The 18,352-nt window shown below is 38.0% G+C and overlaps 1 protein-coding gene across 2 annotated transcripts; it reads right to left on the reverse strand.

Moving 5' to 3' along the window:
- Nucleotides 1–1,198: 1,198 nt before the first annotated feature.
- EIF2S1 (eukaryotic translation initiation factor 2 subunit alpha) lies at nt 1,199–17,876 on the reverse strand. Of its 2 annotated transcripts, none has more exons than XM_028119432.2 (8): nt 17,740–17,876; nt 13,346–13,587; nt 10,948–11,027; nt 9,023–9,174; nt 5,289–5,395; nt 3,890–3,987; nt 2,651–2,794; nt 1,199–1,742 (listed from the first exon to the last, which is right to left on the reverse strand). In XM_028119432.2, the coding sequence occupies exons 2-8, from the start codon at nt 13,584–13,586 to the stop codon at nt 1,617–1,619; spliced, it is 948 nt and encodes a 315-aa protein (XP_027975233.1). In that variant the 5' UTR covers nt 13,587; nt 17,740–17,876; the 3' UTR covers nt 1,199–1,616. The 2 variants fall into 2 exon arrangements, with proteins under 2 accessions (XP_027975233.1, XP_027975296.1); XM_028119495.2 differs by lacking the exon at nt 17,740–17,876 and adding an exon at nt 17,494–17,663.
- Between the last annotated feature and the right edge of the window lie 476 nt (nt 17,877–18,352).

Below are 18,352 nucleotides of genomic sequence, written 5' to 3' on the forward strand. Positions count from 1 at the left end.
TTTCTCAATGGTTATGCCTTGAAGTGTAAAAAATTCAGGAAACAAAGTGCAAGTTCAATTCAATTCCCCTGCCTACAACAAACATTTAAGGAGCACCTGTTATATATTGAGGACATTCTTGATGCCACAAACTTTATAGACTTGTTTTCTGACTCCTCAAAAAGACCAAAATGAAAATCATGTGCCAATTTTGAATACACCTAGCTCCTCCTCTAAATATTCCCAGTATGGCATGTACTAGCAATCATGGCTACCTCGTGGCAGTAGTCATAATGAGGTTATACTTGTGGACTTAAAAAGCTGCTTAAACAGGGACAAACCAAATATGGCATAAACTGTCTCACCAACACACTTCTATTTTCCAGTCCCTTTAATATTGAATTAAGTCTAGTACTCAGTTAAGGTGGGTTAGGTTTAATCTTTTAAGTATTTAAATAGCTATTCTTAGGAATAATTAATAAAATAAATCTAGTACCTCAAGTATCCTAAGAGATTAAATCTATGAAAAAGACCTAAGTAAAAACACTCTCTACACCCTGGCTAATGTAACTGTAACTTCTAACCATGTGTTATCTATGAAATCTATTTTTTATTATTTATTTACCTTTAGATTCATATACCTTTTAAACAATTAGCTCTTAAACACAAAAACGATGGAAATGTAGAAAAATCATTTCAACTGTGTTTAATCAGATCCCTATTCGTTATAAAGAGCTGAAGCTCTAGGTGGCACCTAGTGAATATGTTAATGGGGGAAAAAAAAATCAAAAGTTGGGCAATGATACTCTAAATAACTAAAGCAGCAGCATCTTTAAAAACAAAAAACTTTACCACCCTGAATTACAAACTCAGGGAAAGCAGCTTAGTACACCAACAAGGACCAGTGTGATAAATTCTCCCTCATACCATATATTGTTCTCATACCATATATTGTTCAATATTTACCATATATTGGTAAAAGGCACACATCCTATGTAATTTTAAAATTCACATTTTAAGGCTTTTTTCCCCTAAGAGTCAACTTTAACTGTGGTTAAAATTATTTTCTCTACACCCTCCTTTTGAAAGGATCCACTATATAGATCTTTTGGTCACCTGCCCCTGTATTTCTACATCTAGACTAAAATGGAAGTAATAGAATTAGGGTCTTAGTAATCATAATGCTTTTAACTGGTGACAAGAAGGAAGAAGCCTATAGTTAAATATCCCAGAAATTTATTTAATGTTTGCTTGATACATTTTATATAGAAAGGTTGAGGCTATTTGCTTTGGGTGCTCCTGGTAAATCTCAGGGAGGCACTGAACTACAAAGGGGTGCCAATCTGGAGACATCAGAAATGGAAACCACAAGCTCAATTTTATGACTGTTCTTAAAGATTTGTCTCTAGTGAAGTTAGGCCCACTCCCTTAAAAACTGCTGAATGTTGGAGCTCTTGTGTGAAAACAGCTGACTTTTAGGAGGGCATGTCACGTTTTGGTCTGTTGGAACATTTAAATACTTGGAAATAAAAAATATTCAGCTTTGAAGTTTTCAATACTGGAAAACTTTCAAGTCTAGGGTCTACAGCCAGGAAGGGCTGCTTTGTGTTCCTTAAACTGGACTGTTTCCCACAAAGTTAATCTTCGGCTTTGGCTTCCATTTCTTCTGCATCATCATCTCCATCCACTTCTGCATTCTCTCTTTCAAGCCTCTCAAGCTGCCTTGCAAGTTCGGTCTCATCTGTATCTGTGACCACTTTAGGCTGTGGAAGCAGAGGCATCATTTCAAAGTGAGGTAGTTCAACAGTATGCAAATTCCACTTCAACACTATTACTGCCTAGTATTTTAACTCTTTTTAAAGAACCACCTGTCCTAACAACTCTGCTCTATCTGTTCATTTTTGAAGGCTACTGCATCATTAATAAATTCCATTAGATAAATATTGGGAAAAATGGATGAGAGTAACACAATCTAGGAAAAAAAAATGTATGTGTAGTAAGACAGAATATTCCTGTCTGTTATTTCTGTAAGCCAAAACTGAAAAAATATAATCTCAGTGGCTGTATCTTTCAAACCCACAAGATGTCTTGTAAAAATGCATCTTCTGGATTCAAAATAAATTACTATTTCTTTCTAAATAGGTTTCATTTTTGTTGAGATGAGGAAAATAAACTAATCTGTTTCTAATCCTCAGATCAAATTTTAAGCCTTCCGTATTAAATTCTGACAATAATCAATCACTCATTTTTGTTGCCTAATTTTTTCCTTTGGCAGGGGCATAAACCTAACACCATCAGTGACCTCAGTCGTGAATAACCATCACACGACAGTTCTCATTTACTCCTAAGAAGCCCTTTTAGAACCCTCTGAGTCAATGATTATTTTAGGCTTAGCAGTGTTATAATCCTACATGTATCTCATGTTTTGAAACACCGTGATTAAGGATTTTATTTTTTGATTAAGGATTTTAGAATGCAAATCATTTAGATGACTTAAATTTCTTATCTATATCTATCTATTGATCGATCAACCGTAATCTCTAACCCCAACATGGGGTTTGAACTCACAACCCTGAGATCAAGAGTTCCATGCTCTACCGACTGAGCCAGGCAGGAGCCCCTAAATTTCTTACATATTTTAAGAAAAAGACAGAAACACTATAGATCTTACCTCCATCTGAACATTGAAGACACCCCTCTTTTCCTCAATCTTTTCTTTAATAACAGCCATAGCTTGATTGAGAACAGAGAGCCCTTCTGTTCTCTCCAGGGTTGTTGTAGTCATCACATACCGAGGAGGAGCTATTAGATTAATCTAAGGAAGACGACAAAAATTCCATTAGGAACATACCTATACAACACAAAACTATTAGGATGTTTAAGAACTCTTGCTTTCTGCTGCCTTAACAAATCACCCCAGGGCACCTGGGTGGCTCAGTTGGTTAAGCAACTGCCTTCGGCTCAGGTCATGATCCTGGAGTCCCGAGATCAAGTCCCACATCGGGCTCCCTGCTCAGCAGGGAGTCTGCTTCTCCCTCTAACCCTATTCCCTCTCATGCTATCTCTCATTCTCTCTCTCTCAAATAAATAAATAAAATCTTACAAAAAAAAAAAATCACCCAAAACTTAATTTCCAATTCTGTAATCAGCAACTTGGGGGTGGTCTGTTAGCAAAAGCGAATTGATACAAGTGATATAATCCAGTATAAATAGTCTACTGCAATACCAAATATGTAGAATTATGACTTCCAGTTGTCTTTGGTAGCTAAACTAACTGTAGCCATCATCAGAATAGATAATTTGTCTCAAAAACAAACAAAAATTCTTATTTGGTTTTAAAGTAAACTGATGGAAGAAAAATCTAAGAGACTGTGAATAACAACCATCTGGTTAATTTTACTGCTTAAAAGATTGGGACCAAACTCCTAAAAGATGTGTGTGAATACGAGAAGGTATGTTACCCTTTCCAAGGTCCTAGGAGCATTATGGACTCAGAACTTTTTTTTTTTTTAAAGATTTTATTTATTTATTTGAGAGAGAGAGAATGAGAGACAGAGAGCACAAGAGGAAAGAGGGGCAGAGGGAGAAGCAGACTCCCCGCTGAGCAGGGAGCCCGATATGGAACTCGATCCCGGGACTCCAGGATCATGACCTGAGCCGAAGGCAGTCGCTTAACCAACTGAGCCACCCAGGCGCCCTGGACTCAGAACTCTTTAAGTTTCGCACAGCTGGCCCCCTCTGGCACTAAATACGAATCGAAATCTTTATCCACTGTGACACTAGCAGTAGCATCCCTTAGACAACATCACCGAGAACCATTTATCCTTAATGCTTGTTATGAAATATCATAAAAAGAATGATTTGGTATAGGATGGTATTTTAGCAGGGAGAGAGAAAATGGACTACTCACCTTGATGGGCATGGTTTCTGTAGAACAATTCAAACCTGCTCTCAGGGCTTCTTTTACGGCATCAATGCCTTCATAACCGTAACAAGCCACTTCAATATCTAAAATTACAGAAATTCAAAAACTTATACCAAAAAATGCAAAAAAGTATTTAAAGGCTTAAAAGAAATCAGAGATATGGCAGACACACTAGGATTCAAATACTTATAAAAGTTTTTATCACCCTTTCACAATTAGAAATCTACTCCAACTATTAACTTTCTTAATTATAAATTATCTGAGTAGACAGTGAAAATATATCTTCTCTTCCACATTGAGCCCCTGAATGACAAAATGATAAAAAATAGATATTCAACGAACACCTTGATTTCTGGCTATGCTTGGATTAATATGGTGATTCCAACCTCTCCATGCCTCAGTTCCTTATTTGTAAAGTGGAGAGGAGTATGATAAAGACCGAGTGAAATAATCACTGCAAATTGTTTAGAACGGTTTAGAAATTGCACACCCTCTGCCCAGCGGTTCCACTTTTAGAAGCCTGCCCGACAGAACACTTATACAACTGGGTAAGTATCTATGTTATAAGGCTGCTAATTTGTAATGTTTTTTGTAATAGTGAAAAAAATGGTAAAACCGAAATGTTCACCAGGAGAGAACTGGTTTATTATTCTACGAAATATTATATGTTGCCATTAAAGATATTGAGAAAAAGTCCCATGTCCTGAATGGAAGGGCTGCCATGACAAACCAAGTGGAAAAAGCTAGTTGAGGAAAATTTTGCATAGTATGATCCAATCTTTATAAAAACAAAGACATTTATGTCTGAATGTAAACAGCATATATTCCTATACAGTATATGTGAGAAAAATGTTTGAAAGAATATACTCCAAGCTATATTAACAGTGGTTAATCCAGGGTGGCATAAAAGGACAACACTCTACTTTTAAAATATTTTAAAGTATTTACTAAAACAAAATACCACCCCCTTATAAAAAAAAAAAAAGGCTGGAGCGCCTGGATGGCTCAGTCAGTTAAGAGTCTGCCTTCGGCTCAGGTCATGATCTCAGGATCCTGGGATCGAGCCCTGCGTTAGGCTCTCTGCTCCGCGGAGAGTCTGCTTCTCCCTCTCAAATAAATACAATCTTTAAAAAAAGAAGAAAAAAAGGAAAAAAAAGGACTAACTTAAGGTTAGCTGAATGCATATGACAGTTTTCACTTGTGTCAATACATACATTTTATGATGGTTCAGTAGAAGCAAAAATAATTTCTTAAGCTTTTCTTGTTATAAGAGAAAAACGTGCAGATGCTGATGTACAAACATATTCTTTGGTAACACTCATTATTTAACAGCTTTTTGGTTCATGCAAAATTATTTTAAACATCATTTAAAAAAATCACTTACCTGCTCGAATTTTGACAGCTTGTGGTGTCAAACGCCTATTAATATTGTTAATAAGTACTCCCCGTTCATCTTCATTCAGATCTAAACTATCCAAAATAGATGGGTCTCTAATTAAAGCAAAACAAAACACACACAGACACACAAACAACAAAGGCCAAGGTTACTTTACAGATAACTGTGATACCAAACACAATACCACAGAATAATGTTTAAGAGCACAGGCTTTAGCGTCAGAATTGAGTTCAAATCTTAGCTTTACACTTCATTAACTATGTGTTTTGGGACCTTTCCAGACCTTAGTTTCCAAATTGTAAAATGAGGATAAAAACTGTACATCTCACTGGTTGTGATATTAAATGAGATCATGCAAGTAAAGCACTTAGCACTACTATGACAAAAAGAAAACCCCCAGCTGATTATTTGAAGAAAAGTTTAGAGATCTGGCTAAAGCAAGAAATTTAAAAATGTCTCCTAATATACTGGACATCCCAGGATAATTAAACATTTCCATGTAATTAGCAGTCCCTGCTTCAAGGAGCTTGAAAAGGACAAAAACATACAAGCAATTTTAAAATAAAAGTACATCCTTGGAAGTCAGGAGAGGAAGGTATTACTTTCAGTTATGGGCTCAGGAAGGGCTGCACGGACTGAAGTGGCATTTCATCTGGCCTTTCTGAGTGCCATGAGACAGGGACCAGGGTCACCACTTAGTCACCACTGTTTATGGAACATGAACAAATGAAAAAATTGAAATAATGACTAAAAGAATGGTAGGACTTTAAAAAGCAAAGGTAGAACTGTTTTAAGAAAGTTGTAAAGTATTAAAACAGAAATGGCACAACAGGCCTAGAAAAGCAGGGGTTAGGGAATGAAAGGCTAAAGAATTTGGGTGGAGGGAACTTTCATTTGGCTAATACTGCTTACAAAATATAACAAGAAGACAAACCACCAGAAAATGAGCAAAGGAGATGAACAGATGTTTCACAGAAGAAATAGTAAACATATGAAAAGCTGTTAACTTCACCAACAACCAGTAAAATGCAAACAAAAAACAAGGTACTATCATACACCCATCAGTTTGGCAAAAGGGAAAATAATCTGAGATATATACCAAATGTTGGTGAGGATGAAGAGAAACAGGAATGCTCATACAACTGCTATTGGAAATATAAATTGTAGAACTAATCTGGAGAGTATTTTGGCAAAACTGAGTAAATTTAAAGATGCATATAATCAATGCTATGACCCAACAACTCTATTGCTATGTATATACCTTAGAAACTCCCAAATGTACATGGAGACATGTACGTGGATACTCGTAATAGCATGGTTTAAAAAAACGGGAAAAAAAGGGGGGAGGATGACCTAATATCTCTTAGTAGAGAAACAAATAAAGCGCATTCTTACAATGAAGTACTACACAGAAATTAGTATGAAGTAGGTACACATCTATCACTTTGTGGAGAATCCTACTCAGAGATTCAGAGTTTTATAAGTAAAACTGTAAGGTACAGAAAACTACGACAGAATAAATTCCTTTTTTTTTAAAGTTTAAATAAACTAAGAAAATTTTTAAAATACAAAAATGATTCTATACGTACTTTATAGGTACATATATGTAATAAATCCACAGAAACGTAAGTAATAATGGTGCATACTAATTATAGAATAGTAGTTCCTGCTGATGAGTGAGGGGAATGGGTTGGGAGGGATAAAACATTGTTTCCAACTATCTCAAAAATTTTTTAATTTAGAGAACATGTGGCACAGAATTATCATTAGTTAAACGTGGACAGTCACTACATGGCTGATAAAGCAAAGAATGTTAAGGAAAAGGGAAAAGATGTATGCCCCTGCTGAGCGGTCATGGAGGTGAAGTGAGGGAGGGCTGGACGATGACAGCACGCTGAGGGATGAAAGGCGTGCACGACTGAAGTCGGGGGGACGGAAATATAAAGCAGTGCTTAATGGTCAACAGCATAAACTCCAGATGGGAGCCAGCGTCTAGGTCTGAATCGGGACTCTTCCATTTGCTAGCTCTGTGCACGTGGACAAATTATTTAATCTCTGCCTCCATTTCCTCATCTCTAAGACATGGATAATAACAGCACTTACGCCATGCGCTGCTGTGAGAAATCTACACGTTTGCTGTTGTTATTATTCTTACCTTTCCCACAATGTGGTATAAAAATAGTCGGGGGGGGCTGGAAAGCATTTGGACCCCAGATGAGCCAACCTGCTGGAAGCTCTAGCAGTCCCAGGTCCACTCGGCCATTCTGAGAGCTGAGGGGACCAATATCCTTCGGCAGCACAAAGGCTGGAAAGTAACCTCAGTGTAATGGAGAGGCTGCTTGCGGAGCATTAACACTTGGGCAAGAATAGGATGTGCAGAAGGAGAGACAGTTAAGTACAGAGAACCAAAGGGGTCCAGCTATTTTATTATTTATTTTTTTGTTTTGGGTCCAACTATTTTAACAAGAGAGAATACAGTGCTTGCTACAGGAGTAAGTAGAGGGGAGGTAAAGTTTGCTTTTAGTATAAATGGGAGATTAAAGCGTATTTTTATGCCAATGGAGCAAAACCAACAAAGAGAAAGGCTGAAGACACAAAAGAGGGAGTAACAGACAAAATGATCCCTGAGCAGCAGCTGCGCACAGGTGGTAAGGTGAGTTAGAGAGCAGGAAGGATACAAATTCAGGACAGGAGCGCAGGAGGTAATGACGGATGGGAGAGAAGGTTGCTGAGACAGTGGAAGGAGTAGAGAACCTGGGCAATGGCTTCTGTTCTCTTTAAAGAACAGGTAGTAGGCACACCAGTTGAGAGTGAGGGAAGGGGGGAGTGGGTATCTGACAGAGAGTGTATAAAAGCTCTAAAATAGCCACTCTATGAATGGGAGGAAGAACTGACAAAGAGCAGAGAGAATGTGAGGAAGCAGTGAAGGCGCAGCTGAGGTTGGAGACCATGATGAATATGCAGTGGCACCAACCTGCAAGACTGTGGTTTTTCCTAGCAGCACCCAGCATTCTACAAGTGCAGAGAAGGCAGGAACATCGGTCCAAGGCTGGATGTAACAGATGGAAAAACAGGGCAAAAGCTCATGATATTGGCAAGAAGTTGCTGAAATGATGGACCATGATATGTCTATGCTGAGTAAGAAAGAGAAGACAGGAAAGGGTAAAAAGACACGGAGGAAGAAAAAGGTTTGGAATTATAGTCTGGCATTAAGAATTTAGAAGACACAGAGTCAGACTAACTATGGCGGAGCTGGAAGGACAGGAGGCTGTCTGTGGTAAAAGAATAGAATGTATGAATTAAAGATTTTGTAAGCACACCAAATTCTGGTGATAAGACCCAGGGTGAGGCCATATGGAAACTGGCTAAAGTGGCATGGGCTGCAGGTGTAAGGAACTGAGGTAAAGAAAACAAGGTACAGTTGTAGATGAGACATCTACATTGACCCAAGTTAGCTAGGGTAATAACAAAACCAGGAGGGGAAAATGTGAGCTGAAACCACATGGTTTACGAAAACTAAGGTGTACACAATTATGTATTGTTTGGCTACATAGGACTGGCCCGCATTATGGGCCTTTTACATGGAAATATTTTAATCTAAATTTGGCAAGGACTTATTATGTGGGTGTTGTGCTATTATTACATGTCAGGCTCTCAACTTGTGTGCTAGACCCAGCAGCTGTGTTATCAAGGTAGAATCAGAGCCAAGAAGGTGTTCTTACGAGACTGCATGCTTAAATGCATCATAGGCACCGTATCCAGGTCTCTTGTATTTGTCATCAAAGACCCAGGCAGTCCTCTGGAACAGGCTCTCCAGTTGCTCATCCTTGGTGTACTCTAACACCTCAGCAACATGACGAAGAATGCTGTAAACCTAGAAACAAAATGAAGAGTTCAACAATTCAAAGATAAGAGATCTTAAAAAAAAAAAAAGAAAAGAAAAGGTATTTTTACGTTTCAGTAGACAGCATATAAATCCAACCTTTGGTTACACTGTAATAATTCCTCAACAACAAAAGGTTAACATACACAGCAAGTTCTTTTTTCACAGAGAAATATTCTCTTTCCTATAATACTTAACTCAAGCAGGTGTATAACAAGTAGAAACAGTACAAAACTTGTTGTCCTAAGACCCAGATTAAGTTTACTTAGGAACCAATTAACCTCTCTAAATTTGTTTCCTCTTCTAGAAAAGGGAAATACCAGTATCTCTCCTTTTTACTGCAGAGAGATCAAATCTATCCAAATTATACCTGGAAAACATTATACAAATATACAGAATTTGTATATTACACAAAACTTTTGTTATACAAGTGTAAGCTATTACTATTACTCCATATGACAGCATGGAACAGGACTGAGATTTTAGTATTCTGCTCTGTTATCATTTAGCAGTCATCCTTCAATGCACCTATCTCCTACTCACTGCTGTCAAACTCTTTTTCTAATTTCCTAAAAATAAAAGGGCTTAAAGAAGAGAAAGGACATAAGAAAAGAGGTTTTTCACGTTACACATGAAAGTTGAGTGAGGAAAGGTACTAACGTTGGTTATATCATTCTATCACCTTATCGTCCTGATAAGATCTACTAACACTCATTTTACAATATCCTAAGGGGACAAAACAAAGTTAAAGTTTCCTAGAGCAGAGCTTCTCAAACTTGGTGGAACTTGAGGATCCTGCATTAAGCAGTCAGGTGACGTCCATGCTGTTGGTCCAGAGACGACATTCTGAGTGGCAAGGTCTTCGGTTTATTAAGAAGGGACTTCACTGATAGTGTTTTCTAATGTGTAAACCACACTGCAGTAATAGTAAACACATCAGTAAAACAAAGGGAAAGATTTGGGTAATGGTCTTTTGGCTTTTAGATTTTTATTCTCTTATTTACTGGGGTTAATTAAGCAAGATTTCAAAAATCTTCTCTTCATTTAAACACTGTTTTCTTGGCATTTTTATCCTGAGGACAGAAACACACGAGAGAAAAGAACAAAAAATAAAGAAAAACACAGTGGAAACACTGCCATTAAGAACCAAGGATCTAGAGAATGAAAGATAATCTAAATAGGACCAGAGAAGAAAAAAACGATAGAACATAAAGAATGAAAAAAGTTGTTTTTGCTTCATTAATGCTTACTGTACAGAAGTAGGAGATTACAGCCAAAATAAGAAAGTGAAACAGAACGGACTCTAACTAGGGGGGAAAAAAACTACCAACAGGCCCCTGCCTTGCTTTCCTGGATTCACATTTTACAAAACCTTGCTTATTGTTAACATATAACAGCTGGTTGTCTCTGTGACTTATCCCAGAATGGGCTTTAAAGTTAAGAACTACATGTTATGAGAAGTCAAACCAACTGAAGTCACCCATAGTTAATTTAACCTAAAATAACTTAAAAACACTAATGCAGTATACTCATTTTAGAATATTACACGATAAGCAATGCCTTAAGGTAGTGCCACCATGAGGTAAAAACACTGCAGTTGTAACTCTTGAAACTAAGTCTTCGAATTATCCTATGTAACTCCTAATTGTAAATGGAAATAGAGGTACAGAAAATCCAGGTTTTCACTTTCTGCCAAGAATATTACATGATTATTTATTAAATATATTAAATAGTGGATTAATTTCACTCAAAAATCAAACTTACAGTTTTGGATTTGGTGAATTTATCTTCACATTTGATTGCTTCCTCTGGAGAAACTCTTCTTTTTGACAAATCAATATATCCTGTATGAAAAAATTTTGGGGGGAAAAAAAAATCATCCCTGCCCAGGTGCTAGCTTACCACTGTGATAAATTTTTACACCAGACTGTTTAGTTGGCATACCTGTACTTACTCCCCACTAAAATCCTACCAGTAAAATACTGCGTAAGATTAGAGACTTTTGTTTTCAGACATGCATTCGTATCATCATTAATTGTGTATTTTCTATCACTTCAGTGAAAGGAACTAATACTTTCAATTACCCAAATGAAAGCTGGTCAAAGGATTTGTACTTGTCTTTTTGGCATCAACTCATCAAAAGGTCAATTGTGTTCTATGTATTTTCTATATTTTTGATGCTCCTTCTGCCTCCTGACCAAAAGTGGTGTTTCCTCCTCATGGTGGCCCTGCATGGGCATGGTGTGGCCATGGCATTGGCTTCACCATGTTGTCCATCACCTCCATAAATTAAAATCCCATGGGTACAAAATGAGACAAGCACTTAAATGTATTTTAAAGAATTTAAGAGGGAAAAATAGTCTTTTATATTTACTTACATATCCCCATGTCAGGCATCACACCTCATGGGCCTGCATAATTTCCTTTACCATTTCTTATAATGCAGATTAAGTAATAAATCCTCTTAGTTTCTATTTACCTGAAAATGTCTTCATTTTTGATTTTCATTGTTGAATATTTTCTTTAAATATTCTAGAATTCTGGGCTGACAATTTTTCTCTTTAGTGCTTTCAAGATGTCATTCAATGCTCAGCCATTATTTTCAGTAAGAATACCATACTAACAGTAATTTGTACTACTGTTCCCCTGTAAATCATGAATCATTTTCCTCTATTTTCAAGATTTTCTCGATCTCTGTTTTTCAAGTTTAATGTGCCTAGATGTGGTCTTATCAGTATTTATCCTGCTTGAGGTTTGCCAAGCCTCTCCAGTTTGTACATTTGTTTTTTCAGCAAATATGGGAAACTTTGGTTTGAATTTCCTTAAATATATGTTCCGCCCTTTCTCTCTCTTCTCTTGGAATAGAGCTTTTAATATTTGACAGGTTGCTTTTCCCCTGCTGTGTTCTTCACACTGGTTCTTTTAAATGAACTACCTGCAAGTCTAACTTGAGACTTCTGCCATCTTTACCCTGCTGTTAGCCCATCTGGTGAGTTTTTTTCGATATCATACTTTTAATTTTAGAAATTATATTTAGTTATGAGAGTTTCTAATGTCTTTACTGAGATTTCATTTTGTTCATTCATTACAAGCTTATTTTCCTAATATCCTTCAGCAGTTGCAACATCTGCTTTAAAATTCTTATCTGCTAACTCCAATATATATATATTTTTAAAGATTTTATTTATATGACAGAGAGAGACACAGCGAAAGAGGGAACACAAGCAGAGGGAGTGGGAGAGGGAGGAGCAGGCTTCCCGCGGAGCAGGGAGCCTGATGCGGGGCTAGATCCCAGGACCCTGGGATCATGACCTGAGCCAAAGGCAGACGCTTAATGACTGAGCCACTCAGGCGCCCCTGCTAACTCCAATATTAAAGTCACCTCTAGGTCAATCTCCATTGGTTCCTTTTTCTCTTCTGTATGGGTCATATTTTCCTGTTTCCTCAAATGTTTAGCAATTTTGGACACTGTGAATGAACATTCATAGAACACAAACATTCTAATAATCAAAGAGATACAGAATACTGGGTCTTGGGTATGTGTCTGCAGTATATTCCTTTTTCAGAACCTATATAAAATATTCCTAAAGTCCATTTACCTTTGCCCCATTTTCCATGTTCCTCCAATAATCTGATTACAAATTTAGCTTTAAATTTAAATTTAAATTAAAATTTTTTTTTAAAGTAGGGCTCCACGCCTAGCATGGAGCCCAATGTGGGGCTTGAATTCACAACTGTGAGAACAAGACCTGAGCTGAGATCAAGAGTCAAGACACTTAACCGACTGAGCCACCCAGGCGCCCCTGAATAAAAAAGCATCTTAACAAATATATGAACTGATACTCTGGTTTACTTACCTGTCTCTTCTGAATTTAGCCACAATGAGTCAACTATCAATTTCTGGTAACCTCTGGGAATAAAAGTCAAGTTACTTGACACAAACTAGCCCTGGGATGTGCTAATTAAACCACTACTAACAAGAGGTCTTGCTTAGATGGGTAATTAGCATTCTTATCTAACAACTGTGTATGTAAAAAAACTTTAAGTATAAAAGGAGATGTTTTTGTTTTGTTTTTACAACAGTCAGCAATTTACAAAAATAAAATTTTAAATAAACCATTTTAAATCTGAAGTTTATATTTTAGATATTTTTATCACTTACCTTTTTCTTTGTCCACTCTAATGACAACCACACACTCATTCCTGCCAATTCTGATGAGTTTGTTTATAGAACGGATACGCCTTCTGGACAACTCACTAAGAAGAATCATGCCTTCAATATTGTTGTATTCCAGCAAGCTGACATAAGCCCCCATTTCAGCAATGGACCTTACATTCACCATCACTACATCTTCCACCTCAGGAAATTTGTGTTGATAAAATCTACAACTTAGACCCGGCATTCTGCATTTTAAACAAAAGAATCAAATGAATGTTAAGGTCAAAATAAAGAAATGTCAATCAATTTTCCACATCTTGCCACGGGAGAAATGATTAATCTTCTCATCTCTTTAAACTTCTTAAATGGTACCAGAAAACAGACAGATGTCTGGGAATCAAGCTTTAATTTTACTTTGCTCCACATTTTTGTAAGGCTTGGGTGATTCTCCGACCTCGGTTTTAGAGGAATCATAAAAAATAATGACCATCTATAAAGTACTTTGAGATCTAAGGATTAAAAGTACACCTCAAGAGTAAAATACTGTTTTAATACAACCACTTTAAGAAATAACAAATAATGGTAAGCATCACTACTACTATAAACCTATCAGCAAAACTAAAGCTACTTGTTCTCCAAGTCAGCTAAGACTATATACTACCACCCACTACATAAAGGTAAGACTCTTCTATCTACTTAAACCATAGTCCTAATCATACATCAAGTAATATACCCTATCCTTTTAGTCAAAATTACAGTATCGTATGTTAAGACAAAACCTAAAAACTTACTAATCACAAAAATATTAAATATAACTAAATACAACTAAATTCATTTATTGAATAGATATACCCAATCTTGAGAATAGCTTTATAGAACTCCATTACTATAAAGTTCAAGAGTCTCTTAAAAACTATTCTCTTTGATCTACCCAACCTACTTTCAGTACCACTCCTTTTATGATCCACAAGACTGAAATTATACCATGCACAGAAGTGTATTTTTTAAAAGAAAGCTGTAAAACTAACCACAGCTGATGACTTTCATGTTTTTCTACTAACCTTAATTTACTATTGTCAAGGTTCAGAAAATAGGCAGTAGTAGGACCTAAACACCTATGAAAAATGTGTGAAAATTCGTTTTTTTTTTGAGAGAGAGAAAGACAACAAGCAAGTAGGGCAGAGGGAGAGGGAATCTTAAGCAGGCTCCATGCCTAGCCAGAGTCTGATGTGGGGTTCCATCTCACAATCCTGAGATCATGACCTAAGCCAAAAATCGAGAGCCGGATGCTTAACCAACTGAGCCACCCACGCGCCCCAATTTTTTTCTTATTAATTGGGAATTAAGGCTGCCATTACTTGATCTTAAAGATAGGATATAACCATATCCAGCTTATAGAACCCGAGAGTTCTGGGGCAGTACTGTTTGAGAACTGTTAAATGCACCCACAAATATCTTCACAGTGGCTTCCCACTGATTTTTACATCTTTCTACTACTTACAGGGTCCTACATGATCTGGCCACTGCCTCTCTCCCTAGTTCTCTCCATTTTATAGTCGAGGAAACAGAAACACAGGCCAATTAACTTGTTCTGTCATATACTGCTAACAAGTGATAGTCAGAATCTGAACCTCTGAAGCTTGGATCCATAGTCTGTGCTCTTATTCACCATGATGTATTTTCACTCAATATTACCAATAAATATATTAGTTAGAAACATCTTTTTAAAAAAAGTAACACTAATATACATACTCAGTATTAAAGCATATACCGTAGATTAATGCAAGCTTTCAGTACTAATCTATCCTGTTTAACAAAAAGAAATAAAGCAGCAAATTAATAATAATGGCAGAAATGCATTTCTCTTCTACCTTGACAAAATAGGGATTTAGGAAATAAAGGGAAGTAGACATTCAATGGCCAGAATTACCCACCAAGAAACTGCTGAGCTGGTTGTTTCATTCTTAAACAGAGCCCCCCCCACCCCCCCTTTGGACAACTGTTGTCAAATATCTGTATGTAAAGCACTAAAGTTTGAGAGCTAGAAGTTTCAAACTGGGTATCAAAGTAAATGATGTCACAGAAATGTGTGAAACAGTTTTAAAAGATTTAACAGGGGCCAACCACATTTACTTACCAGGTTTATTCAAAGGGTAAAGCTGATTAATTCTGGGGAAGCAAGACTTAATTTGATGATTAAAGAACACAGGCAATACTGTAAAAGAATCCTGGCGAGAGCTATGAATACTACTGCTTTAAGTGGTACCAATCTCTTCACATTATACAGGGTACAAAAAGAACACAGCCGAAAGTATGTTATTCAACAAAGTAACTATTAAGCAGAAAATAGCTCCAGACATGGGTTCCAGCCCTTACTCGAGTACTTACTAGCTGTGATTGCTTGGGAAATGCATTCCCATTAAACTGTAGTTTCTAGCCTGTGTCATGGACCTTGAAGATTTGTGGAGTGTATCAAATGAGATTAAAATATATGTAAAAATTTGGAAAGTGTAATGTGCTATACAAATATGACATTAAAAGGCAAAAGAGATACTATCTCCATTTTGTAACTTAATTTGTTAGACAATTATTTTTGCAGCATCTATGTACTAAGCACTACCGACACTTAAAAGATTCTTACCTAAGGAAGTTAAGTATAGAGTGGGAAACAAACTAGTGAGTAAATAACAATATAAAGTACTATGAAAGTAGAGTGAGGCAATCAATTAAAAGGGAACCAAGAGGGGCACCTGGGTGGCTCAGATGGTTAAGCATCTGCCTTCGGCTCAGGTCATGATCCCAGGGTCCTGGGATCGAGCCCCACATTGGGCTCCTGGCTCGACGGGGAGTCTGCTTCTCCCTCTCCCTCTGCCTCTCCCCCTGCTCACGCTCTCTCTCTCTGTCTCAAATGAATAAATAAAATTAAAAAAAGGGAACCAAGGAACAGAAATATTAAATGACTTTCTCAAGGATAAATGCTTAATAAGTACTAGAACAGGAACTAAAACCAAGTCTTCTGATATCAAATCCAGAATACCTTTAACCCACAGAGCCTCAGTATGTCAGAGTACTACAATATGGTATGTGTTCTTCAGTAAAAAAAGATCTGTCTTTCAAAATATTCTAACTGAACTCCAAGCTAATTTCAAATATCCTGCATTGTCAGTAATTTTGCGTGGTCAAATGGTAGGTAGGACTTCTTTCTTAAACCAGTGCATGGTCAAGTAACCATAATAGATCCAGGAAGTCCACATTCCTTTCCAAAGTTAAGTGCATTATGTGATAGAGAAAACTCGTGATAATTCTAATTTGGTTCTAATGCTTATCCATAACGTTCTCTGGATGCTAGTTTTTAGTACAGGAGTGCTACGCAAATAAGCTCTTAAACTATTTCACTGTAGTTGAAATAGAAAGCTCCAATTTCTACAAATATTACTGTGTGTCTTTTCGAGATCTTAGGATAATCATTAACTGTCACTTGGCATCCAATCAACTCAGAATAGGCAGTAAAGCTCTATATAATTCACGAACTACTGAAAGACACATAATCACAAGATTTTTCCTTGGTAAATTCAACTGGAAGACAAACCAAGATTTCTCTGCTACACCTTTTCTCCAAGAAACAATGTTTCTTGCTTAATGATAAAGTAGTCTCAGTTTGGGGGATAATAATAGAGGCCTCAGGCTGAACACGTATTTAACCCCAAAATTCCCTTATCTTTTTAGTTATGCTTAACTGTGAGGCCACAGCGTGTAAGTCTATTCTCATTGGTGCTGAAATACGGAAAACCGATACTAAGAGTAGTGAACTCTTCAACAGTATGTTTTAGTATCGAAGCAAGGGATGCCTTATTCTATAAAAATGCGCAAGTCAAGCGATACGGTAATATGAACGCCAATTAGAAACAAATAAACTATTCTTGATCCTTTTAACCCAGCTCTTGTCAAAACTGCCCAACCAAATTCGATTGCCCAACCCAATGGTCCCTTCAAGTGTCTGGTCTGGTGTCCATATTTGGTGGGGCGGAAGGCAAAAAAAAACCTGGTGGCGGTGGGATTCTCAAGCCCAGAAAGAGTAAAGTGCTCAGCGTCCTGGGGCGGGGGTGTCACAGTGTTTTCCCGAGGCCGCCCCCATCTCAAAGTATCCTCACTTTCAGCATATCGAAGAGGCTGTACGGTCACTTGGCCCACTTTGTTCACGAGATTCCTCCACTCGTACCATGACACCGCTGTAACACGGAAGACCCACCCGGCGCCGGCGGGTGGTGTAGACACTTCCCGCGCAGGAACGGGAAAGGGAGGGGTGTTAGCCCGGGGCCTACCCTCTCCCGACCACCCAAGTCACTGGACACAACTAAAGTGAGTTCTTGAAGAAACCGATCTGGGGGACTAGTCACCTGAGGTATGTGTCTGAATCCCGCGCCGGGATCCCGTGCCGTGCTCTTTAACCGCAGAGACCAGACAGTCCACCCGCACCAGCGGCCGATCCTCCTCGGCGTGCGCTTGGTTCTACCCCACCGCGCATGCGGAACCACCTCGCATCACGCATGCGCCAACAGAATAGCGGTCCCTCTTCCTCACTAACCATAGAGTCTAGGTCCTCCGAAAAAAAGGAAGAATGTAGATCAAAGGAGGACCTGAAAAGTACGCTTTCTCGATATCTATCGTTTTCGCTAAGTAACTTTCAAGGCGCAGGGAAGCGGTAATACTCTGATTCCTTGTCCTTGAAGAATTAATCCTCTCTCGAAGTTTCAATCAACCATGAGGTGGCGCTGTGACCAAAGATGAAAAGTGGAAGAAGACAAGGAGTGTACTCTTCTCTCCTGTTTTTTTTCACCCCGCGCGTGCAGAGCCTTGCGCAGCCTCCTGGGAGCTGGAGGGGGGGGCGGCTAGGAGGAGAACCGGAAGTGAGGGGCGGTTCAGTGCGGGGTTCGAGGCCTTAACATCCGGGCATCGCCTCATTCTTGTACTCCCCCCACCCTTCCCACGTGCCAACGGGAAGCGGAAGTG

The sequence above is a fragment of the Eumetopias jubatus genome, unplaced genomic scaffold, assembly GCF_037043125.1.
Source record: "Eumetopias jubatus isolate StellerSeaLion01/CBP00866 unplaced genomic scaffold, mEumJub1_p1.0 scaffold_7, whole genome shotgun sequence".
NCBI lineage: Eukaryota > Metazoa > Chordata > Mammalia > Carnivora > Otariidae > Eumetopias > Eumetopias jubatus.